Source organism: Sminthopsis crassicaudata, chromosome 3 (assembly GCF_048593235.1).
Source record: "Sminthopsis crassicaudata isolate SCR6 chromosome 3, ASM4859323v1, whole genome shotgun sequence".
NCBI classification, from domain to species: domain Eukaryota; kingdom Metazoa; phylum Chordata; class Mammalia; order Dasyuromorphia; family Dasyuridae; genus Sminthopsis; species Sminthopsis crassicaudata.
In genome coordinates, this window is record NC_133619.1 from 547593508 (window position 1) to 547618673 (window position 25166).

The window sequence follows — 25166 nt, forward strand, 5'->3', positions numbered from 1 at the left end:
AATACACAGTTGACAACAGTGGAAAAGGGAACTTTCAAAGATTTAGTAAACAGAACTGCATTTGCTCATTCAGGTCAGAACATTTACAAGCATCAAGACTGGTTTGATAAAAATGATGGGGAAATTTAGAGACTGCTAAGTGAATAATGAGAATAATGTATCAATAGGATAGTTCATTCATTTCAAGAAAGGCAGCATTTAATTCCATAAAAAATAAAGTACAAGTGAAGCTTAGAGAGATGCAGGTTTCTTGGCTCAGTAATAAGGCAGATAAAATTTAGTTTTATGCTGATAGTAACAATCTAAGGCTTTTATGATGTGTTGAAAGCTATTTACAGGCCAAAGATTTATGGTACATCTCAACTACTCAACTACTACATCTCAACATCAATGCTGATGGAGCCACATTGATTAGTGTTAAAGACATGGTCTTAAAGAGATGGGCTAAACACTTCCATAGTTGTAAGGGACAAGAACTCTGAAAAGGTGTATTTAAATCTAGGTCAGCAAGGTACTTATAGTGATGTAATGGTTGCTCATATTCAGTGTGTTGTGATGTAATCGTTCTGAAGTATTTAAGGGCTGAGACAACTGGGCACTGTCCTCTCAGCCACAGACAGAAGAGAGAAGATGCCAGATTCCAGACTCTATCTCTGATCAGCATGTAACCCTCCTACCTGCTTCACTCCTCCACTAAGATCAGGGACTTGGGCTAATTCTGAGGTCCTCCAGAGAGTTAGTTCGGACTTTACACATAGTGCAGCAGATGGTTATCAAAATCAATGTGAAGCCATTGAACATTTACCTCTAGTTGAAGTTAGTTACCTCCTTAGCTGAAGTTCCAGCTGTAAAGGAGGTTTTGCATGCCATTAGACTCCTTCCACGTGGCAAAGCATCTGGTGCTGATTCTATTCCAACTGAGATTTACATAGGGAAGGAACATTATTTATACAAAAGGTGACTGAAATTTTCTGTATTATATGGTTAAGAGGAAGATATCCCCCCCAGGAACCAAGGATGCCTCAATTGTCCTATATAAAAATAAAGGGACTAGATTTGTCCCGTGACAACCACCAGTGTGGTCTCTCTCTTGGTGATTGCCAGCAAGATTCTTGCTAGTTAGTTTAATCAGTAGTTGATCCTTCACCTGTAAGATGGTCACCTATTTGAAAGCCAGTATGGCTTCGGAAATGACTAAGGACATTTGATATAGTGTTTGCTATTTGACAACTTCAGGAAAAATGACAGGAGCAGAACACAATCTTTTTATATCTGACCAAGGCCTTTGATACTATTTGATATTGTTAGGGTTTTTGGAAAATTATCAAAATTTGATCATCTGGAGTTCGTACGTAATTATGTCAATTTTCTAATGGCATGCTTGTCTGCATTCTGGATAATGGACAATGTTCTCATCCTTTCCCAGTCACCAATGGAATTAAACAAGGTTGTGTGCTTGTTCCCATGCTTTTAGCATGGTGTTTTCAGTCATGGGGTCAAATACCTTCAATTAGGAGGAACACGAGCATCAAGTCAGCTACCATATATATGGTAAGTTCTTCAATTTGAAAAGACTAGGAATGACAAGACTAAAGTGAAGGGAGTATTAGTGCATGATTTTTTTGTTTGCATTGGTTGTGCATTCAATACAGACTCGGAAGCTGAGTTGCAACAAAATATGGATTATGCTGGTGGTTGTGCTAATTTTGGTCTAACAGTTAACACCAAGAAAACACAGGTATTCCATCACCCAGCAGCACACCATTTACAAGTGGGACTACTGGTGACAGCAAATGAAGTTTGATTGCTGTGGATAAATTCACTTACCTTGGTAGCATGCTTTCTAGGGATGTACATATTGATAATGAGGTTAACACACATTTGCCAGAGCTAGCTCAGGGTTTGAGAGGCTTCAAAGGAAAGTGTGGGAAAGAAGTATCAGACTGACTACCAAACTGAAGGTCTATAGAGCCATTATGCTGACTCTCACTGTAGTATGCTTGTGAAACCTGAATAGTATACATAGAAACAGAATTACTTTCATTTGTATTGTCTTAGGAACCGAAGATGACTTGACAGAAATAAGATACCAAGGTCCTTTTTCTGAAGATGACTTGGAAGAAATAAGATATCAAGGTCCTTTTTTGAACTAAAATGCCAAGAATTCAAACTACTGCAGAGAGCACAACTTCATGGGGCTGGCCACATTGTTTGAACGCCAAACATAAGATTGCCAAAAAGACTTTTATGGGAATTCACACATGTCAAGTGCTCATGTAGTGGTCAGAAAAAATAATATAAGGACATTTTCAAGGTTTCGCTTAAGAATTATGGAAATGATTGTGAGACATAAAAGACATTGGCAAAGAATAGCATGTCCTCATCAGAGAAAATGCCATGTTATATAGGTAAATAGAATTGAAATAGCCCCAAAGGAAATGCAAGATGTACAAATTTAGAGAATCCACCCCAAATATTGAAATGGACTATGTGACCTGGAGCAGAGAATCCAGAGGTTATACTGATCTGATCAGCTTCACTGAGCTGACATGATATAACTTTACTCTAACATGGTTATGTCATTTTGATCCTCTTTCAGAACGAAGTACAACAACAAACCAACTCTTCATCTCATTTAGGATTTTCTTTGCAAAGATTTTAGACGGATTTGCCATTTCCTTCTGAAGTTCAATACAGATGAGGAAACTGAAGCAAACAGAAATAAGTGACTTGTCCAGGTTCATACAGCTAGTCAGGGTCTGTGACTAGATTTGAACTCAGGTCTTTCTGATCCCCAGGTCTGGGGTTCTATCTAATATACTATTTAGCTGCTCACCTAGAACTGAATAAATGCTAAATAAATACTTATTCCCTATCCTTTCCCCTTTCAGCATTTTAGCCATTGTGATGATTATGATTTCTGGAGACTCCTGCAGTTTTTTGTTGATATGGAAAGAAAAAGAGAGGAGATTTGAGGAGGGGGAAATTCACTACTCATTTGCTGAGTAACATATGTTACTTCTCCGTTTCCCCTGCTATAGTCTAAGAGGATGGCACTAAATGATTTCTAAGTCTCATTTTAAGTTAAATTTCATGATCATATGGTGAGATCATATTGGATTTGAAGAGACAGTGAGACATTCAAGTGAAAATTCCCAACAAAAAGTTGAAGTTTGGTATAGAATACAAGAGATAGGTCATAGGTAGAGATATAGTTTTAGAAACCATCCAGATAAATCAGAATTCTAGCAATGAATGAGATCTTCAAGGGGATGGAGAAATATAGTAGGGAAAAGGAGAGTGATCTTCTGTCAACATAGTATATGTGTAATATATTATATACTAAAAAGAATATAAGAATTATTAAATAAGATATGATTTTTTCTGTTAACTTAAGATCTAGTAATCTATATTATACAATTTAGCACCATATCTATATTGTATTACTCATCAATTTTTCATAGATTTTCACATTTTCAAACTAGGAGAGGTCTTAATATGCAAGATATTAATTATATATATAGTTTTATATATATACATATATATAGTTATATTTATCAAAACAAAGAAATGCCTATTTAGCACCTAATGACAGGTTTTATATGAAGTAAATTCTTAATGCTATTTAAATGGCATCGTACCAAGTCTTAGTCTGCCATTTTAAAGAGAGAAATAAAGTTTCTATCATGGTGTCTCAGGTCAAGCAAATAAGGAAAACAAAATGAGTTAGTGTCAGTGCTGAGATTTGGATACCACAACTTTTAGGTCAGTGTTTGGATTCTTCATCCTTCCTTACTCCTCTCCTTCAGTTTTTTAATCTGGTTATGGATAGCATTTTTCTTCTTAATTCCTTAGTACTTGTTTTGGATCATTGAGTTGCTGAGAAGAGCTGAGTCAATCATAGTTGGTCATCTCACAATGTTGCTGATACTGTATATAATGTTTCCTGACTCTGCTCATTTCACTTTGAATCATTTTGTACAAGTCTTTCCAGTATTTTCTGAAATCTGTTTATTCATCATTTCTTAGTGCATAATAGAAGTCCATTATATTCTTTTTTTTAAAAACATGGTAAAATATATGAAATCCAACATAGGCAAACCTATTTATATTATTATCTTGCTACACAAGGAAAATCAGATTGAAAAGGAAAAAAATGAGAAAGAAAATAAAATTCAAGCAAACAACAAAAAGAAATGAAAATGCTATGTTGTGATCCCAACTCAGTTCCCACAGTCCTCTCTCTGGGTGTAGATGGCTCTCTTCATTACAAGATTATGAACTGGCCTGAATGATCTCATTTTGAAAAAAGCTACGTCCATCAGAATTGATTATCACATAATCTTGCTGTTCTCATGTATCCCCTGGTTTTGCTCATTTCACTCAGCATTAGTTCATGAAAGTCTCTTCAGGCCTCTGTGAAATCATCCTGATGGTCATTTCTTACAGAATAATAGTATTCCATAAATTCATATATCATAAATGATTCAGCCATTCTCCAACTGATGGGCATCCACTCAGTTTCCAGTTTCTAGCCACCACAAAAAGGGCTGCCACAAACATTCTTGCACATGTGGGTCCCTTTCTCTCCTTTAAGATCTCTTTGGGATATAAGCCCAGTAGAAACACTGCTGCATTAAAGGGTATGCAGAGTTTGATCATCTTTTGAGCATAGTTCCAAATTGCTCCCTAAAATGGTTGGATCAGTACATAATTCCACCAACAATGTAGTTTTCCCACATCCCCTCCAATATCTGTCATTATCTTTTCCTGGTATCTTAGCCAATATGAGAAGTGTGTAGTGAAATCAGAGTTGTCTTAATTTGCATTTCTCTGTTCAATATTGATTTAGAGCACCTTTTTTCATATGATTAAAAATGGTTTCAATTTCTTCATCTGAAAAGTACCTGTTCAATATCCTTTGACCATTTATCAATTGGAGAATCGCCAAATCTCCTCTTTTTACTAACTTTATCCAAAGCCTTTGTGTCATTGTCTTTTCCATCATCTAATAATTAAATCCTATTGATTCTGTCTTTATAAAGTTTTTCATGTCCATTTCTTTCTTTCCATTTTCACTGATTCATAACCTTACTATTCTCCAGCTGAGACTATCACCTTATGTATGTACTTTTTGAACACACTTTTAAGATTTCCTTAGCTGATTTCAATCTTTTGTTTTTCCAAGTAATCATGTGTATTATCACTTTGAGGATTTTTTTAAAATGCCATTTTCATTATGAACATTCCTGCTCAAAAAAAGACCTTTGTGACAAACCCACTGTCTAGGATAGTCTAAACTCCTTAGCTTAGCATTCTGAATCCTCTACAACTGTTCTCTTCCTTTCTTTTAAAAATGATTTGTATTGATATAGATAAAAATGTTTTTATTTATTTATATTTTATTTTCTTTCTATTGCCTACATTTCTCCTGCCTTGATTTCCCCATATTACATTTACTGCTCTAACCCAGAAAGCAGTATCTTATAACAAAGAATTTTTGGAAACAAGAAGAGGGGAAGAATGTGTCTTCTCTGTCCCCTACCTTTCTAAACTCATGGCACACTACTATCCTACTCAAATCCTTCTATTCTAGAAAGATTTGTCCATCCACTATCCTATTAAAACAACCACCACCACTTGCAAAATCCCATACCAGCACTTTGCTAACATTATTCACTTTGCCTAAATGGCACTCTATTCTTCTCTAATTACACAAATCTTATCCATACCTCACAACTAGCTCCTGTCATGTTCTCCTTAAAGTCCTTCTACACATGTTACTCTGTAGTGATTTCTCTCTTCTGTGAACCTTTATAACACAAACTGTTTGCACTACTAATTTAAAACTTATCAACTTGCTATTTTGTATTGTGAATTTTTATGTCCATTTATTTTATCTCCCCACTCAGGAAAAAAAAAAACCAAAAACACTTTACAGTATTTCCCATAGGACTCTATAAAAAAATGATTAATATTTACTCAAATTTGAAAGGACTAGCCTTTCCACTAATTCAACAGACTTTTGTTTTTGCACATATTATGTGCTAAGTATTAAAGGAGATACAAAGGTGATAATTATACTGCTATTTATATTGTGTTTAAAAGTTTGCAAAATACTTTACATAAATCATTTCATTTAAGCTTCATAACTTTACAGAAAGGCAAATGCTATAGACATTATAATAAACACTTAAAAGATGAGAGAATTGAGGGTCAGAGAGTTTAAGTGATTTGTTCCTGGTTCAATAGCTATTAAGTGTCGGAGAGAGGATTTGAAGTCAAGTTATTAGATCCTGTTGCTTCTCAAACAAATAAGATATCCTCAAGAACCTAATAAACCATTATGAATAAATAAGACATAATATATATGAAGTATGCTTCACATTTAAAATGTGAATGTAAGTTCATTAAAAGTAGAAAAAATGTTCTTTTCCATGTGTGATAAACTTAGAAAAGTCTAAGAAGTCAGCAGATACTGACAATAGTGTTGATAAAATTGCAGATTATAGAATCATATCTGTATAGATCATAGATAATATACATAATCATAACATATTAAATTACATATAACAAAATCTAAGAGGTAATAAGAAATCCTATTCAAAATAACTACAAAAAGGGACAACTAGGTGGTGCAGTGGATACAGCACAGGCCCTGAAGTCAGGAAGACCTGAGTTCAAATCTGTCTTCAGAAACTTAATGCTTTCATGTGACCCTGGGGAAGTCACTTACCCCCAATTGCCTCAGGGGAAAAAACCCTACAAAAATAGTAATAAAATCTAAGAAGTAGCAATAGAAATCCTATTCAAAATAATTACAAAATGTATAAAATATTTGGTGATAAATCCACCAAGCACACAAAATACTTTTACAGATTTAATTACAACATGCTTCTTTAAATAAAGAACTTAAATAACTAGAGGAATGTGGAATAATCATAGTGGGACTATTCAAATATTGTAAAAATGAAAATACTACCAAAGTTAATTTTCATTCTTAATGCTATAACCATTATTTATAACTAAAACTATTATATATTTATTATATATAATCTATAACTACATAAAGATATTTTCTAGAACTCTATAATACAAACTTCATTTGGAGGAACCAAAGATCAAAAATATACCAAGGGAAATAATGAAAGCAGGTAGAAATGAAGAAAGAAAAGCACCTTTAGATATCAAACTATCATAAAGCAACAGTTACCAAAGACCTTTGATCATGACTTAAAAATAGAGAAATACACTAGAGAAAATCTGGGGGGAAAAATTGAAAGGTTGACTAGAGAAAATCAGAAAAAAATTTTAATAAATTAGAAAATAGAACTCTCTATTTGATTAAGAAAGTCTGTTTGGATAACTGGAAATCAGTCTCCAGAAATTAGACCTTGCCCAATATCTTCTATCATATTCAACAGTAAATTCAATATGAGTATGTTGTTGTTGAATCATTTTCAGTCATGTCTGACTCTTTGTGATCCCATTTGGGGTTTTTTTGAACATATATATTGAAGCAGCTCCCCATTTTCTTCTCCAGCTCATTTTATAGATGAGAAAACTCAAGTAAAAATGGTAAAAATTACCTGTTCAGCATCACAGAGCTAGCAAGATAGTAGTCCTGCTTCCATGATTGGTACTCTATATACTGTTGCATCTAGCTGCTACTATATAGCACTGGGCAAGTCACATAACCAAAAAAACAAGTTCTCAACAATGTAATATGGTGAGAAAAGTACTGGTCTAGAAATTAGGAGAGCAGCGTTATCAGCAGTCCTGGCTCTGATAAGAATAGCTATGTCATGTTCGGTTTCAGTTTCCCCAGTTGTGAAAGGAAGGATGTGAGCTAAATTATCTCTAAAGCATCCCCTAGTCTGAATATTCTGATGAGAAATCTCTGATATTAGGATAAATGTGCATATAAATAATAGTTCTAGAAGCAATTAAAATGATACTTAAATGCAATTTAATTTTTCCCATATCTATCAATTTGTAAACCATAGATAAGCTTTGAAAATATGAATCAAAATGATCCAGAACTGAATCAGAAGGAAGATAGGACTGGACTTTCCTTGAAATATTTCACAGCACTTACAACAAAATTTTAATTTCCTGATGTTTCAAAGGCCAACTAATATTCTCCTTATTGTTCTGAATAGTTGTAAAAGAGAGATTTCAGGTCTTGCTTTCAATATCATCCTCATTCTCTCCTACGCTTCAGTATTGAAAGAAGGAGTGATGTTCCTCTTTACCAAAGCCAACTGCTCTACTTCTCCCTCCTTTTAGATCATCCCTTTCTCTTTTTAAGATGTATTCATGCTTTCTTCCAAGCACATCTTCGCACTTTAACAAAGATTTTTTTCAAAAATTAATACTTTAATTAGTAATACTAATACGAATAATCAATGTATCAATGCCACATCAACACTACATGCAATATCTAAAGTCTTTAATTAAAGAAGGTACATTTTTTCATTTTTTCCATGCCAAACTCAGTCATAATTATACAAAATCTATCATTCTAATTTTCTCTTTTTATTCACTGATTCCTTCCCTGTTGCCTATGAATATACCCAGATCTCCCCAATCCCGAAAAATGTCTCACTTGACCCCACTGTTTGGGAAAAAAGGACCTACCCAAATTGACTACTCAGAGATCACTCACAGAAAGCAGAATTATTTATTAGAATCTCGAGAAGAAGACCCCATCCTGGTCTGTGAGCCAAATTTCCCAGCAGAATAGGGCCAGAACCTTGAACAAGCTTACAGCTTTTATACATTTCAAACAAAGAACCTCCAAAATCCCACCCTCTATATGTTGTGATTGGTCACATAAGTCTACTGTACCCCTACTTGATCAGTGGAATGTAGTAGACAAGATGATATACAGCTTCTTCAACCATGTTGGACAATGGAATGTTGTTTAGGCCTTATCTAAAATCACGTGATTCTGGAGAAGCCGAAACTGAAGCCTCATAGGCTTGGTCTACTTTAGTTAACAGTCTCTGATTAATATGTGCTGTAAGTTCTTCACCCTTTTCCCATACACTACCATCTTTTCAAGTTATCATTTTATATTCTACCTTTTCACTGCCAAACTCCCCATAAAAACTGACACTACTTGCCTCCTCTTTCTGACTTCTCTACTTGCCAACTGACTTCCATCCCCTTCACTCAGATTAAACTATTGTCTCCAAAGTGACTAATGATCTCTCAAGCTGCTAAATCCTATGGCCTTTTCTCAGTACTCAATTCTTCATCTAGCTCTAGGGTAATGCTGTTTACTACCCTCCCTGCTCCTGAACACTATTCCTCCAGTGGGTTTTCCTAACATTGCTCTGTTGTGGTATTCTCTGCCTGGCTCATTTGTCTACATCACAGGATCTTTCTTATTCAATATATTTTTTCTATCCTCCCCTGGGCCACCTTCTCCCCCCTCTCTAAACCAAGCATTCTTAATGTGTGTGTGTGTGTGTGTGTGTGTGTGTGTGTGTATGTGTGTGTATCAAAGACTCTTTTTGGTATTCTGGTGAAAACTATTGACCTTTCTCAAAATAATATTTTCTTGCCTGCTTTTATAATTGCAGGAAATGATAATTTTCAGTTAAAGGTTAGTGAAGAAATATATATGTATATGTATATATATATATTACAATATGTTATGTATAATTTATAAAATCACTAGCATTTATGTAGCACTTTAAGGTTTCCAAAATGCTTTATAAATATCTTATTCATTCCTCACAATAACCCTGGAAGATAAGGGTTACACTTACAGATCCTCATTTTACAGATGAGGAAACTGAAGCTGAAAGTTTTAAAGGACTTAGGGCCACACAGCTTGTTAGTGACTAGTGCAGGATTTGAATTCAAGTCCTCCTGATTCCAAGGCTAAATGTAAAACACTTTTTTTACACAAAAACATGTATCTGAAGAAATGTGATAATTTATTATACTAAAATATTTAGATGGTTCTATATTATCTATGTGAATGTTTTCTTCAGCGTTGCAGATCATAACCCTGTCTACCCTGTGATACTCTTGTACATTTGCTAAATATACCTTTTTTCATTCAAACATCCCTTGCTCTGACAAAAATATATGCTCTTGTATAATTAGTCATAAAGAAAATGTTTTAAAAATTATCTTTTCCTGTTGAGAGGGAGGTTATAGAGCATTAAGAAGCCAGCCTTAAAACCAAGAAGATCCAGGCTTCAAGTTCCATCTATGTCTGACATGTACTGTGTGACCCATGGACATTTCTTAGTGAGCCAAAAATCTCTTTTAAAAATTGTAAATTGCAGAGAATGTGCCCAATAGAGTTACAATCCAAGTATTTCCCATTTTCCCAGTGAGTTCCCTTATAATAATGAAATGAAAATGCCAAAGGGAAAGTGAAAAACAAACAGAATGAAATGAAAACTGTTTTTGCAAAATGGGTCAGTTTCACAACATTCTGACCATGGTATGAAACCCATCAAGCAATTGTAATACTTGTATTTTTGTATATTCATGAACATTAATTGAATGATATCAGAGTTCCTATGTCTTCTGGGAATGGGAGAAAGCTATAGGAGCTCTTTAATCCTACAGGCTTATAATGAGAGAATCTTAGTTCAAATATGCATCTGCTGGAACTTCTTTCTCCACTTTATCTAGGCAATTATAGTGTTTAAGGGTTGAGTTATATTTACTATCCCACTTTTCAGTATCATTGGCATGATATATACTCCAGCATAAAAATACCTTGAATTCTAGATTTTCATGATGTAAAATAATTAAGAAAGCTCAAGGAAAAGGATGTTCTGTTTAAATGAATACCCTGCTTTCTGTCACTTACTATGGTTGAAAACCTTTCTAAAATATAATGGCCAACTTTCCTGCCATAACAAGCATTCAAATTATCATTCTACAAATCAATTCTCATTATATGCTAGTTAGGATAGAGAGGATTTGGTAGAATGACCTGAATGTTTACAAACCTCAGAACATATCATGGCATTATATCTTTTTATCATTATGTTCTTTTCTCCTCAAAGTAGACCAAGTCTCCTCCATGTGCCATTATTTCCTCTTTCCATGTCTCTGTATTAGCTGTCCTTCATACTTATAACATTCTGCTCCATTTACCTCCACCTTTTTGTTTCCTTGGCTTAATTCAAGACTGAGCTCAAATAAGCTTTCTTAGACTCCTTTTGACCTCAATTTTTATTGAAAGTGAAGCAGGTGCTTCTGGAGACCTCTAACAACTCCTCTCATCTCACAACTTGCTTTTACAGAGCTTTGGTGAGAAATAGAATGCACACACATGCATGCGTGGGCACACACACACACACACATACCACAAATATTTAGTTACTAGGTCCTATCAGGTAGCCATAAATAAGGCAGGTAGCAGTAGGTCCAGATTGGGGTTCCCCACCTCTCAGACTGAAACTTAGCTTCTTCATCTGAAAGGCCTCAACTTATAAACTTAATACCTGTAGTATGCCAGAGAGCACCCCTTAAACCAATGACCTAGTAGAGTAAGCAATTAAAAGGAATTGCTTCATTTTCCCCTTTTATCCCTAGCACAGTGCCCTGCAATAGTAGATACCTGATATTGATAGGATTGATACTGATAGAATTAAGAACCGGGAATACTATTCAGGTTGTTCCCAATACATCATTCCTTATCACTTCACATTGCAGCTCTGTTAATTTTATCTCCAAAAATAGAGGCAAAGTTGAGGAATAATATATAAAGGTGCTAGGAAGAAGGAACTTAAGGTCTCCGCTAAGTCATTATCCAGACTACCTCTACACTAAAAGCTACTCCTGGGCAAAGTTGTTATAATCTAGCAGCAAATTATACACTTTGGAATCTTAAGACCTCATGGAGATAAAACTAGTTTTATCTTGCTTAAAAGTATAAAGAATTATATCTGTTGATTTTAAATAACAGGATTTGCAGTTTTATCAGAATTAACTGGAGAAATTTTCCATTTAAACTTAACTCCAAAATCTGAATTATTATAGCCTTTAAGGAATTTCTTCTACTCCCATATAAGCTATCTCAGGTTGGAAGCTTCTATTCAAAGCCATAGCTCATATGCTTCCACATCAACACCCTTTTATTAATCAGAGGACACATCAACTGAAACAAAAGCCATTTAATCAAACAGTGAAGCAAAAAGTGACAAGATTCAAGCCATTTTCTTATACATAGGGTACACTCTCCCACAAGTTGTACCACCACCAATAAAGAACACATAAAACTAGAAATTATACATGGAAGGCATATGGAGAACATGTATGGGCCAGGATATAGGCACTGCCCTAAGAACTAATACTTTCAGTGCTTTAAGACTGCTGAAATTCTCTAGTGATTTCAATATTTCTGGGTACATTGTCCTATTAGTCTCGTGATCACTGCTGGGTTCATTATTTCTACTGGTTGATGATCTCTGCTAGATATGCATTTGCCAAGTTTTTTCTAAGTTCAGGGCTTTCTATCTTCTAAGTCATTTCATAGCCAGCTATATTCCTTTCTATTAAGGTGGGGTCAGTAGAAAGCCTTGGCCCAAGGACAAGTTGACATTCCCTTAGTCATGGCCAAAGATTATAAACTCAGGCACCCACATAAGAGATTAATGAATGAAGGTCAGGTAAAGCGCTTCTAGATTAAGTCTTTTATAAAAGTCTTTATGTCTTTGGCTAAATTTATAGTACATGGTTGAATCAAAGTCCACAGTTCCAGACAACTCTATGATTTAATGTTTGAAATTCCCAAGAGAATTTTAAACTTGTTTGTAAATTATTTTGAGTTTGAAAAAGCATTGTCATTGTTCTCTACTCTTCTGGCCTGGATTTTTCTATCTTCCCTCCTTTTCTTTCTTCCCTCTCTTTTTACACATATATGCATAAATATTTATTTATATCTCTCTGTGTGTACATATCTACATGCGTATATATATATACATATATATAATTATATGAGTGTATTTCTGTGAGAAAGGAGAGAGGGAGAGGAAAGAGGAAAGAAAAAAGAAAAACTGAGAGAAAGGCAGAGAGAGAGAGGGAAGGAGAGAAAGAGAAAGGCAGGAATTCAGGCCAGTAAGATGAATAATAATGATATTCTTTTCCTTACTTTATTTTTATATACCTATATAGTATTCTATAGAACAATATATATGTCAGAAGCACATGTGTATATATTTATATTTATACATACAAAACCAACATTCACTCTTAGTGCTATATTTTGGCCAGTAAAAAACCTTGTGGTCTCCTTACTTTAAAAGTATTTCACAGCTGTATAATACTTTGTAGTTTATAAATCTTTTCATCTCAGCCTCATAAGATATGTAGTATTGGTATTATCCCTACTTTACACATGAAGGAAACGGAAGTTCCGAGAAAGTTAAATTTCCCCTAAGTCATACTGCTAGTTAGTGGAAAAGCCAAGACTATATACTGAGGTTTCTCTATGTCAAGATAACTACTCTTTTGCACTACAATCAAGCTTCTCCTTTAATAAAATCCCAAACAACTAAGCACTGAACTTGAAGCCAAAAGAGTTTGGTTTGCCTAAGTCTTAACTCTGCCACTTACTGTGTGCATGATTAAGTTAGTTTATCTCTCTGGCCCTCAATTTCTTCATGTATAAAATGGGGATAGCTTGTGACACTTAGTGATCTATTCTGAAAAAAAAGGCTTTGTAGATTTTTAAAACATAATCTAAATGTAAGCTCTTATTATTATGAAGTAGAATTTTCTCAACTGCAAAAGAAGACTTCAGCACTCACCCCATTAGATTCTGATCTGGATTCTCTATCTCAAGACGTGACTCCATTTTACCCAGGTTTCTTGATCTTTTAACCTGTTAAGAGGGAAAATAAATTTAGAGTGTCTAAAGTATTTATTAATCTAAAGATCATGAAATGCTAGTTATTGGCAAACTTATTCATTTAAAATTTTCTTTAGAAAATGTGACTTAGTTTCTCTTCAATATAGTATTAAAAACAGAACTGTTATGTTACTTAATTTAACTGTCTGTATCCTTTATCTCATTCCCTTCCATCTTCTCTAGCAGACTGTAATCTCAATCATACTTACCTTCTTGTACTCTCACTTTCTTTCCCTTACTCTGATTTTACTCTTTAATCTCTCCCCAGCTATTGATTTCTTTCTTACTCCTCTCCTCAAACATGCGCAAGTCTTCCTCAAATTCTCACTAGACCCTACTATCCCCTCCCTCACGCTAACATTCTATATTACTTCCTTTCCCAACCAAGCTTTTAGGAAAAGCTGTCTACCTTCATTGCCTCCCTTCAACTTTATCAAGCAACAGAATCTGTTCTCTCCAAAGTTACCAACAATCTTTTAATTTTCTTATCTAATAGTATTTTCTTAGTCCTCATCCTTCTTGACCTTTGTGCTGCACCTTTTTTCTAGATGTACTATTCTCATGACACTATTTTCTCTTGAATTTCCTCCTTCCTTTCTAATTGCTTTTTTTCAAAGTCCTTTACTTGCTCATTATCTCTATCACATCCCTTACTGTGGATGTTCCTCAAATCTCTGACATGAGTCCTTCTCTCTTTCTTTATTCTCTTAATGTCCACACCAGCTCCTATAGGTTTAATTATCATCTCTGTGCTGATGACTTCTAGAGTTGTATTTTCAGTCCCAGTCTTTCTCTTGAACTCTAGCCCACATCACTAATCCTACATCACTAACTTCCTATTGGACATTTCAAACTAGATGTCACAGAGGCATCTCAAAGTCAATTTGAACAAAACAGAAGTCAGTAATTTTTTGCCCAAACTCTTCTCCATCAGACTTCTTTATTTTTATCAAGACTTCCAGTCTTCTAGGTTAACTTCATTCTTATCTTTAATGTCGCATTTTCCTTGACACATCTTCCTCCTGCCGCCATCATATCATGGCAAAATTTGTCATTACTAACTCTATAACATCTTTTCATTTGACCCCCTCCCCCATTCATATAGCTACCACCTCAGTGGTTCAGGTCTCATCACCTCTTGGCTACATTACTGCAGTCCTGTATGAATTAGTGTCCCTGTCTCAAGTCTTTCCCCCTCTAATTTAAGCTCTACACAATCACCACTTATTTTCTTTGACAGCATATTTGACCAAGTCAATTCCCTTCTCAATAAAATGCAATGATTCTCTACTGCTTTAAGGACAAAATACAAACTCTGATTTTTAAAGCCCTTTACAACTTGTCTCCAATCTATTTTTACATCTTCATTATACTTGTACTCCCCTTACCACATTTTATGGTCCATACAAATTGGACTTGTCTGTGTTATACTCTGTGTCTCTGTCTCTTGTCTCCCTCCCTCCCTCCCTCTTCTCTGTCTCTCCCTCTCTCTGTCTCCTCTCTCTCTCTCTCTCTCTCTCTCTCTCTCTCTCTCTCTCTCTCTCTCTCTCTCTCTCTCTCTCTCTCTCTCTCTCTCTCTCTCTCTCTCTCTCTCTCTCTCTGCAATATACCACTAAGTGCTCCTTATTAAGAAATTAAGAATATATATGCATATATATACATATAGTTTGCTATAAATTAAAGAATATAAAGAAGAGGAAGTGGAGGAGAAAAGAAATACGGAAAAACAGGGGAGGAGGAAGACAATCAAAGAGGAGGAAGATGGAAGAGGAGAAAGGAGAAAGAAGATGGAGCAGAGCAATAAAGGAAAAGGAAGACAGTGGAGAAGAAAGAGAGAAGATGTAGGAGGAAAGAGGACCAAGTCGGAGAAGTACAAAGGAGGAGAAGAAAGGAAGTGAGAGAAGGAAGGAAGAGAAAGGAGGAGGGAAGAGGAGGAAGAAGGGAGGAAGAGGACGAGTAGGACGATAATTAACTGGCCTGGGATAAGTCCCAATCAAACGTTTCCAAAACTCCATCAGCACCACCTCCCAAACTCCTCATTTGTACCAAGTTCCCAACTTTGCCCTCAGCTTCCCAGGGCTCCGGCCCGGGTTGGGACGTTCCTGTCAGGCTGGGCCCGGGTCTCCCTCTCCCTGTCCAGCTCCTGAGGGTGGGGAGAGGCGGAGACGCTCGGAGACCCCCGGGGAGCGCGTTCAGATACCTTTGCCCCGAGCTCTAGGCTGTCCGAAGGCCGGGAGAAGAAGAAGGGTAAAGTCGGTCTAGCCCGCCACGGTCCCGGCCTCTCCGCGTGAGCCTCTAGGTAGCGCGCCCTGACTCTGACCTCGACCCCCGCCCTGGCCCTGGCCCCGGCCCCGGCCCCGGCCCCGGCCCCGGCTCCGGCTCCGGCTCTGGCCCAGGCTGTCCTTTCTTCGGCCAGGCTCGGCCCGTCTGTTCTCCAGCCTTCCCTCCGGCCCGGCCGGAGCAATACCAGCAGTGGCAGCGGCGGCTGCCGCGGCGGTTACGGGCCTGGCTCCGACTGGCTCAGCCCGCCACCGCTCCCGCGGCTTCCCGAGGCGCCCCCTCGTTGCTATGGCAATGCGTGCCCTACCCCTCCCAGGGACGAACGACTATCGGAGGGCGCCTAGAAGCCCGGGGGCACTCCGAAGTAGGGAGGGGCGGGAGGTGCAATTGTCCTGCAGCGCCGGGTTCTAGCGGGTCTCACCCCGCATGCTGGGGGCCTTCATGGGTCCCTCAGACCAGCTCCAGATCTTGTTAAAGTGTAAAGAAGGGACAGGCAGCCACTGTCGCTCATCAACTCAACTCCTGCCTTGGTTTAACAGGAAAAAGTGCCAGGCAAAAATGTAACCAACTTCCTATTACAAAAATTATGAATGTTCCCTATTCAGAAATAGTAGTGAAGGTATGTAGTTGTGATATGAACATAATGTCTTTGAAAAATGGAAATCCACCTTAGTTTTATTGCCTCCCTCTAGTATGAGGTTTTTTGCTTTTCATTTTCTTAACATTGACACAGATTTGCTATTTTAATACAATCGTTCCTATATCCATTTCATTTAAATTATAGAAAGCAATTTTTGGTCATTTCTTGACAAGATGAATTTCTTAGATGTATTCTATAAAGCGGCATAGATCCTAGCTTCTTCACTCTGGTTTCCAATCCTAATGGGGTCTCCTAATAATGTGGAGGTCATGAATCTATGATTTGTTATGAGCAAGTTTTTGATTTGTATATCTATTTTATATACCTATATACAGTGTCACAAAAATATCTACGTCAGGAGTAGGAAAAACTTGTGTTAGCTTAAGTTATGAATTCTAGTAAGTGTTCCTTAGTTCTTCCATTGTGACTGAATAAAGAGAAGTGATCATTCCAGCTTATCTTGAACTTTTCTATTATGTTGAAGGCCTCAGTCATATTCTTAAATCATATCTAAACTCAAGTAGTTCACATTTTATCCTTGATCTGAAGAAGGGAAAATGGAGCATGAAAAAAATTAATATATTATCATAGAATAGCTCAAAGTCATTTATACTCATTCACCCAATGTGAATTCTCACTAGTCCCTATGCTAGAAATATTGACCAAGTCCTTTTTAGCCATATGAAATTATATAATTTCACATTATGAAGATCCAGAAGTTTGAATTAAGATCTATGGGCAGAACTTACACCAATGTCTGATTAATAGAAAAATTTCACTTCTCAAGATTTTTTTCAGCCCCCCCTTAATGTTAGTGCCTTCCCTATAAGATTACCTTCCATCTAACATTTATGAGGTTGTGTATATCTTCTATAGTTTGTGTATCTTTTATACACTCCACTATTAGAATACAAACTCCTTGAAGGCAGAGATTGTTTTTGCCATTCGTTGTATTTCTGGGCCTTAGCACAATGTCTAACTTACACTAAACACTAAATAAATGCTTTTTTTTTTTTTTAACTAATTCACATATATGATTTAAGCCATTATCATTATTATTAAATAAAGGTAAGGATAAGGGCAAGACTGTCAACAGCAAAATAGAAGACTGCTCATAGATTTGGAGCTGGAATAAGGTCTTAGGAGTCATCAAATCTATCCCTTAACCCCTGTTTTATTTACAGATGAGAACATTGAGGTTCTAAGCAGTTAAAGGACCTGTTCAGAATTACACAGCTAGTAAGTGTCTGAAGCAGGATTTGAATTTAGGTCTTCCTGACTCCAAGTGCAGTGTTCTATCCTTTATGCCACTTAACTGTGTACCATTATTCCACTGGTGCCTGGGAAATACCAAACCCCATAATTATTTGCCCTATTAAAAGAATTGCCTAATTTTTTTTTTTTAATCCCCCAGGGATAGTCTTTGATTGCACAATTAGAGTTGACTATTTAAGATACAAATAATCCAATGGAGGTATTAGTTACTAATATCAGAGCCTTCCTTTAGAATAGGGGTAGGGAACGTCCTACCCACAGGCTATATAAAGTCTGCAAAATCATTTGCTAGAGCAATCTCAGGCAATAATGATAAGAAAATTAAGTCCAACAACATCTATCCCACTTGAGTTTTATGAGTTTTAAAAATTCAAATTTGTACGGCCTATGAATGATGTTATAAATATTCAAATAGTACTTGGCAAAAAAAAAAGTTTCCCAACTTTGTTTTATAATAAATTTTGAAAGGGTAAAGGCTTTCTCTGAGATTATGATTGCAAAAAGAGAAAGGTGAAGATGTGAAAGATACTGTCTATTTTATGTTTTTTCTAAGATTTGATCTTGTACAAGAACAGAAGTGTTAGATTCCAATCCTAAAACAAAACAAAACAAAACAAAAAAAAAAAAACCTACCTATAAATGTGTGTGTGAGTATAAATGCCTGTACATGTGGACATTGTCTTTGACACCTCCACTGTAGATCATAGAATACTATTTGGGGGTCACTGCTGAGAAGAAGCACACTTCCTTGCACTCTCCTCTTCCTGTATCCTGGATTAGAATCCCCTTCATTCTCCATTGGTTGTGTGCCTGGATAAGATTATAGAACTGGTAGAGTTTATAAATTTAACTTAATCCCTGGGGGCTTAATCATGAGGAATTTACTGATTCAGATCTTTAATACATACTATTTACTGCCTCAAGTGTCAGCACCCTTGTATTTACAGGAACAAGTATCACCTGTACCAGCACTGACTTCTTTCAAACCAGGATACCGAAGTCAAATGACTTCAGTCAAAAATTGTAGTTATTACTTCATCTCATGGTTGGAAAACTCCTACATGCTCTTCCCTAATCCACTGATTCAGAATTGTCTGCTAAGGAGAAAACAATCATTTCCTTATTGTTTTTCCTTATGCTATCAGCCAATTGATCTCAACTTGACCCCTCCCTAGTTCCTTTCCTCCTCTGCCCCTTCTACCATGCTCTCTGAAATCTTCATTTTATCATAAGCTGCCCACTCTTTCTTCTAGGTCTCTTTACAATCAGACAAGCTTCTTATATTCACTGAATTCTGGTCATCTCCCAAAAACACAATATTCCTTGCCTTCATTTCTCATCCACGTTGTTTCATTTTTCATACTTTCCATCCTCTGCCCTGTGTTTGGGCAGGCGAAATGCTCCCCATTGCCACATACAGATCTTTCCATTGCCATCAACACTCAGAAGCTTCTCTTCTTTTGAGGTTGACTATTTCTATCACCTGACACAGATTTCTTTAATTTACCAGTTTTTGAGTTATTCTTCCTTTCTTAATAAGTTTAGGAAAATTTGACTACTGAAATGGAAATAATGGAAACTTCTGGTCACCCTCTATTAGGATATATCATAGAGATAGAAAAGAAAGCAAGACCTAACTTGACATGCACCCTAAATTTCAGGAAAGAAAATTCAGAGGTTTTAGGAAGAATATAGATAGAAATTTATGGGAAGCTACAAAGTGAGTCTGCCTAAGAGGGACAGAAACAAGGTCATGATGGAACTAGCTAATACCAATTCACAAGAGTAGTTTGTTAAATTTCTAATCTGAGTATTTATATTCCTGAAATTGAAAAATTTACAAATCAGGGCTTAATGGAGAAAAATAGTAATAATGCAGATTATATTTAAAAGTGTGTCATGTGTACATTTTTCGGAGCTGATTGTTAAATATTTACCAACATATCCTCAAGTAGAAAGCTGCCAAGAATGAAAAGTAGGATGAGAAGGGAAATCGAGAATGATATATAGAAACCTGCATAAGTGTTTTCAGAATTCAACTACCCATTTGTATTTTTTCAAAGACATGGAAAATGAAAACAAGGAGAAGTTATAGAGAATTAATATATAAACATAGAACAATCTGGTAAGAAAAGTGTCGAGAAAGCTATGGCTCAGAGTAAACTAAAGTTAACAAGGAAAGCTAAGAATAGTGAAAAAAGTAGGGTTCAGGGAGGGGTAAATAAAGACAAGAGGGGGATAAAAGGAAGGAGAGGGTCACTGATTGGAGGGAATGGAAAAGTGATAAAAAATGACAGAATGGACAAAGCTCAAGCTTTTTTTTAGAAGTTTTAAGTCTATTTTCTTGCCCATAAAGAATTATCTTTGACCTATAAAAGACAGAAGAAAAATGGCTAATAATAAAGTAGGTTTTAATGGGAATTCCTTTTGGAGTATGGGTAGGATCAGCTAACTACTCATTCCCTTTTAAAATCCAAAAAGTTTTGATTCTATGATTGAATTGATACCCAAGACAAGTAGAAATAGTAATGAGATCCTAATTGACCTTTATGTATTTAATCATTTTGTCCAAATGAACTGGCATTTAAAGATACTGAAATTACTACCATATGTGATTACTGAAGCAGTGACTACTGAAAGAATGTAAAGAATAAGAAACTCAGAATTAGAGAAAGGCCAGTGTTTTAGTTTTCTGTCAAGGAAAGAGAGATCATCATAGATTATAGATTTGCAGTTGAAAGAGGCTATCAAAAGTAATCTAGTCCAACTCTTATTTTATAGATGAGGAAACTGAGATCCAGCCTTCCCAGGGTAATATAGGTTAGTAAATAGAAGAGTTGGGATTTAAATTGATATCCTTTGATTCCAAATCAATTGTTCATTTTGTTGCAGGAGTCTGCAAGCCATAGATCAATGAGTTTGATTTTATTCTAGAATGTATTATTAAAGGTGAATATGTGGCAAAATAAATCAGTGATCACAAAGAACCAAGATGACTTCATTAAGAACAGGTCATGCCATATTAACCTTCCTTCATTTTTTTTTTGACATAATCAATAGTAATCAATATAATGCAAAGCTAGATAGGAATCCATCTCTTGACTGATCACTGAAATGTAAATCTAGTTAATTTATCTGAATATTAGCAAGGTATTTAGTATTTGCTAAATTTTTAGGAAATAAATTACATTTTTCTTGTGGGCAAAATAAAATGTCATAAGTTAGATGATTAGATTAAAAAACAACAATTCTTCACAATTCCATTTGAGATTTTCTTGGCAAAGATACTGGAATTATTTGCCATTTCCTGAGGCAAACAAAGTAAAGTAACTTCCCAGGATCACACTGATAGATTTGAACTGAGCACTCTATTTATTATACCACCTACCTGCCCTAAACGGAGCGGGTCCAAATAATGATCATTAATGCTTCAATATCACCATTAGAGAGTTATCCCATGTAGCAATGAATCTGTGTTTGGCCCCTTGATGTTTTAAATGTATATCAATGACTTGGATATACATATGCTTGACCTGCTTATTAAATTTGCAGATAACACAAAGCAGGTAAGTTTTATTTAACACACTAGATGATGAAATCAATATACCAAAAGACAATGGCTAAGCTAAAAGGATGGACTCTATCTAATAAGATGATATTTAATAGGGATAAATAAATCTTACACTTGGGTTCAGAAAATCATTTTTTTGAGTAGAAGATGGGAGAAGCATGCTTATCTCCATTAAATTTAATAAAAGCAAACTGAAGTATATACTCTGAACCAGGGGTTCTCAAGCTACGGCCGGCGGGCTAAGGACGTTTATGCCGCCAGGGGTTATGGCAAATAGGCTGAGAGGTGGAAGACAGAGTGTGAGTTTTTGTTTTTACTATAGTCTGGCCCTCCAACATTCTGAGGGACAGTAACTGGCCCCCTATTTTAAAAGTTTGAGGACCACTGCTGAACAAAATCAGTTTAATTGTTTACAATTAAAAACAAAAGCATGTTTAATTGTTAACAAAAAGGATCAGACTGGTCAACTTACTAAAACCAGTGATCCCAATGAGAAAGGGGAATGCTCTTTGTTAACACTCAAGAAAGAAGGCAGTCTTGGTACTTGTGGAACATTATAATTGGCTATACTAAAAAAAGGCAGGATTGCTTTTAAGTGAGGATAATCACATCCTTTTCTAAATTCAAGGAATATTTCTTGTTCTTTGGTATTTGTTTGCATCATTTAATTCTTGTTAAAGAATCAAAACTTTTCCCCTAATTTCACATGGACTGTTAAGAACAGATAACATCTCTTTTGGTCATGGTATGAGTATCCTAGGGGCTATCAGTATGAAAGATATTTTTTCTTTTAATTGTATCTTTAAACTAACAAAGAAAAAACAAAATTCCTGAGCTCAACTCAAGGATAAAGCAACATGGCAGATGCAGACCCAATTATAAAATTAATACATGATAAAATCAATTACCTTTTAGAATCAATAGTACAGAAACCTGAGGTAATATTTATTATAATATTTTCAATAAGCAAATAGGAATTCCTCTGAAAAAGACATGGGTTTTGGTGGACTGAAAGCTCAACTTGAGTCAACAGTCCATGGAACCAAACTTTTCAAAGGATCTTAAGCTACACCAAGGGAAGAATAGTATCTAGGGCAAGAGGTATAATAAACCCCTTGCATCCTGCCTTAATTAGACCACACTTTGAGTATTATGTTTAGTTTTGAGTGCCCTATTAGGAAAAAAAACTGACAATGAAATAGCAACCAAGATAAATAATGGTATTGAAACTTACTTAGTGCTTTAAGTTTGCAAAACACTTGGCAATATTATCTTATTTTATTCTCAAAACAATCCTGTGATATATTAGCCCTTTTCCTGAGAAAACTTAGACTTATACAGATTAAGTGACTTGCAGGAGTCATACAACTATTGTATGGAAAAAAATCCAAAGTCAAGTCTTCCTGACTTGCAATATGGCACCTAATCCACTAGCCACTATTCACAATATGGAAGGCTTGGGGCTTCAGGATCTTGCCACATGAGGATTGTTTAAAGAACATAATGATGTTAATCTAAAGACAAAAAGATATTGGAGAACATGATTGTTTTTAAAGATGAAACAAATTAGACTTGCTCTAACTGGCCTCAGAGAGTAGAACTAAAATCAATGGGTGAAAGTCATAAAAAAATTTAATTTCAAGTAAGTAAAAACTCAACAATTAGAGTTGTCCAAAAGCAGAAAAGGCTGCCCCAAGAGGCAATGGCTTCTGCATTACTGGAGAGTTTTGAGGAAAAGTCTAATGATCACTTACTTGTCAGGGTTTTTGTAAAGGGGATTCATGTCCAGGTATGAATGAGACTAAATGTCTTCTCTACTTTGAAATTCAGTGATTAATACATATTTAGCAAAAGGTTTTGCTATTAAATTTATTTTTCTTCTTCCCTTTTAAAATATTCCTTTTGAGATTTCACCTCTATCCTTCCAACAAACCCTATGCAGTGCAGAGGTTAGTCCAGCATCTAACATTCCTGCTTTGGAATATCACAAATTGAAATACCACAGGTAGAAGATAGAATCATTGTGTAAAACAGCCAAGTTTGATAATCAGAAATTCAGGTCATAGAATTCGAGGACCAGAGACAATAAACTGCTTTGAAGTAGTTCAAAAGGATCAAAAGTAGGAATCATACCAAATTCAGAGGAAGGTAGCAAAAAGGAGAAAGGTACTAGGCAAACAAATTATCTTTGATTCTTTATTCTCCCATCCTACATATACATTCAAATTGCCAATCTAGTTGTCTTTTTACTTCTACAGTTTGGAAAGAAATAAGGTGTTGAGTTTGAGTTCCTTTGATTTAGTGAACTCCAATTTTTTGTGAGTATGAGTGCATATTTATACCCAGTTGTGTATATCTGGCTCTATTAGCTTCCTCTGAATATTTCTTTTGAAAAGCTTTCAATAGCACCTCTCTACTTTTTTTTTTCTCTCACAATGACTGATTCTAAGTTGTTGAATACTATCTACTATGTCTCAATTAGGGAAATTTTCAAAGAATATAACATAATTATTCATGAAATACAGAATAATGTACATTGGAATAATGTACATTGAACACAAATCTGAATATTAATGAAGTCAGACATTTTTACTGTTGTTCTTTGATGATTTTTTTTACTAATAAGAATTCAAGAAATAATGGAATTTTTCCTTTTGTAACTCTGGATATCATACTTGACAACAAGCTTATAGAAAGTTATATTGTAATTCACTAAAGGCTGTTATCTGGATATACAAACATATGCATAAACACATACAACCATGAATAAATATCCTGACTTTTATAGTACTAGTAAAAAAAAATGTAGTACCTATTTCAATGAGGTAGCAGAGTTTATTCTCTTTAGTGTCACTATTGAATAATCAGAGAAAAAATAAGATATGCAAGCTGAAGAAAAATGACTGTTTTGTTCCTTCTGAGGTTTTTTTTCATTCTTATGAAACTACTCATCATGATGCTATTCTATCTTCCCTTTTTCTAAGCAGAACAAAGCATGTTTCCTTTGTTACTTCTTCTATGGCATGGAAGTTGATGTAGTTATAACAAAATATTGCTTGGGTATACATCTCATACAGCATTGAGAGAAACCATTTTTATGTTATTCAATGGGAAGAAAAAAACTAGCTTTCTGTTCTTTTTATGGAATTAGCCTATAAAATTCTCAGACCTATGTCATAAAAGGAAAAAAATAATGCTTTTAGACTATACATGAAATCTATTTTTGACCCCACATTCCATTGAGTTGGCTCACTACATGGTTACATTGCATAAGCATACGATTAAGTTAACTCTTGATAAATAGGTAAATTGTCTTCTCCCAGAAAAACTTGCCAGGGACAGAAAAAATAATAATCTTCTAGTGGTCAGCCTCCTGGTGATAAGCATCTCTGTACTTCACCAGCCTGGTTCATAAATAATAGTCTGTTGCCAGATCCATCCTGAAAACTTTCTAGCTTTGTAAGACCTATAAGAGCTTGAAGGCCAGTGTCAAAGCATTTATGAACTCA

General features: G+C 35.5%; 2 protein-coding genes across 12 annotated transcripts in view; one reads left to right on the forward strand and one right to left on the reverse strand.

Moving 5' to 3' along the window:
* Positions 1–16384, reverse strand: part of DEUP1 (deuterosome assembly protein 1) — a 130524-nt gene extending 114140 nt beyond the window's left edge. For 7 of the 10 annotated variants that reach the window (XM_074304549.1, XM_074304545.1, XM_074304547.1 and 4 more), the window contains exons 1-2: positions 14301–14321; positions 13791–13864 (exon numbers count right to left, since the gene is read on the reverse strand). In XM_074304549.1, the coding sequence (XP_074160650.1) occupies positions 13791–13864; positions 14301–14306 (80 nt within the window). In that variant the 5' untranslated portion in view covers positions 14307–14321. Of the gene's footprint in view, positions 1–13790; positions 13865–14300; positions 14322–14545; positions 14687–16091 lie in introns of those variants that run through there. The other 3 variants (XM_074304548.1, XM_074304543.1, XM_074304551.1) reach the window with 2 other exon arrangements.
* A 153-nt stretch (positions 16385–16537) lies between these two features.
* SLC36A4 (solute carrier family 36 member 4) overlaps positions 16538–25166 on the forward strand; it is a 224106-nt gene continuing 215477 nt past the window's right edge. The window contains exon 1 of one of the 2 annotated variants that reach the window (XM_074304554.1): positions 16538–16790. The gene's annotated coding sequence lies outside the window, so the exon portion shown is untranslated. The remainder of the gene's footprint in view (positions 16791–25166) is intronic. The other variant, XM_074304555.1, reaches the window with a different exon arrangement.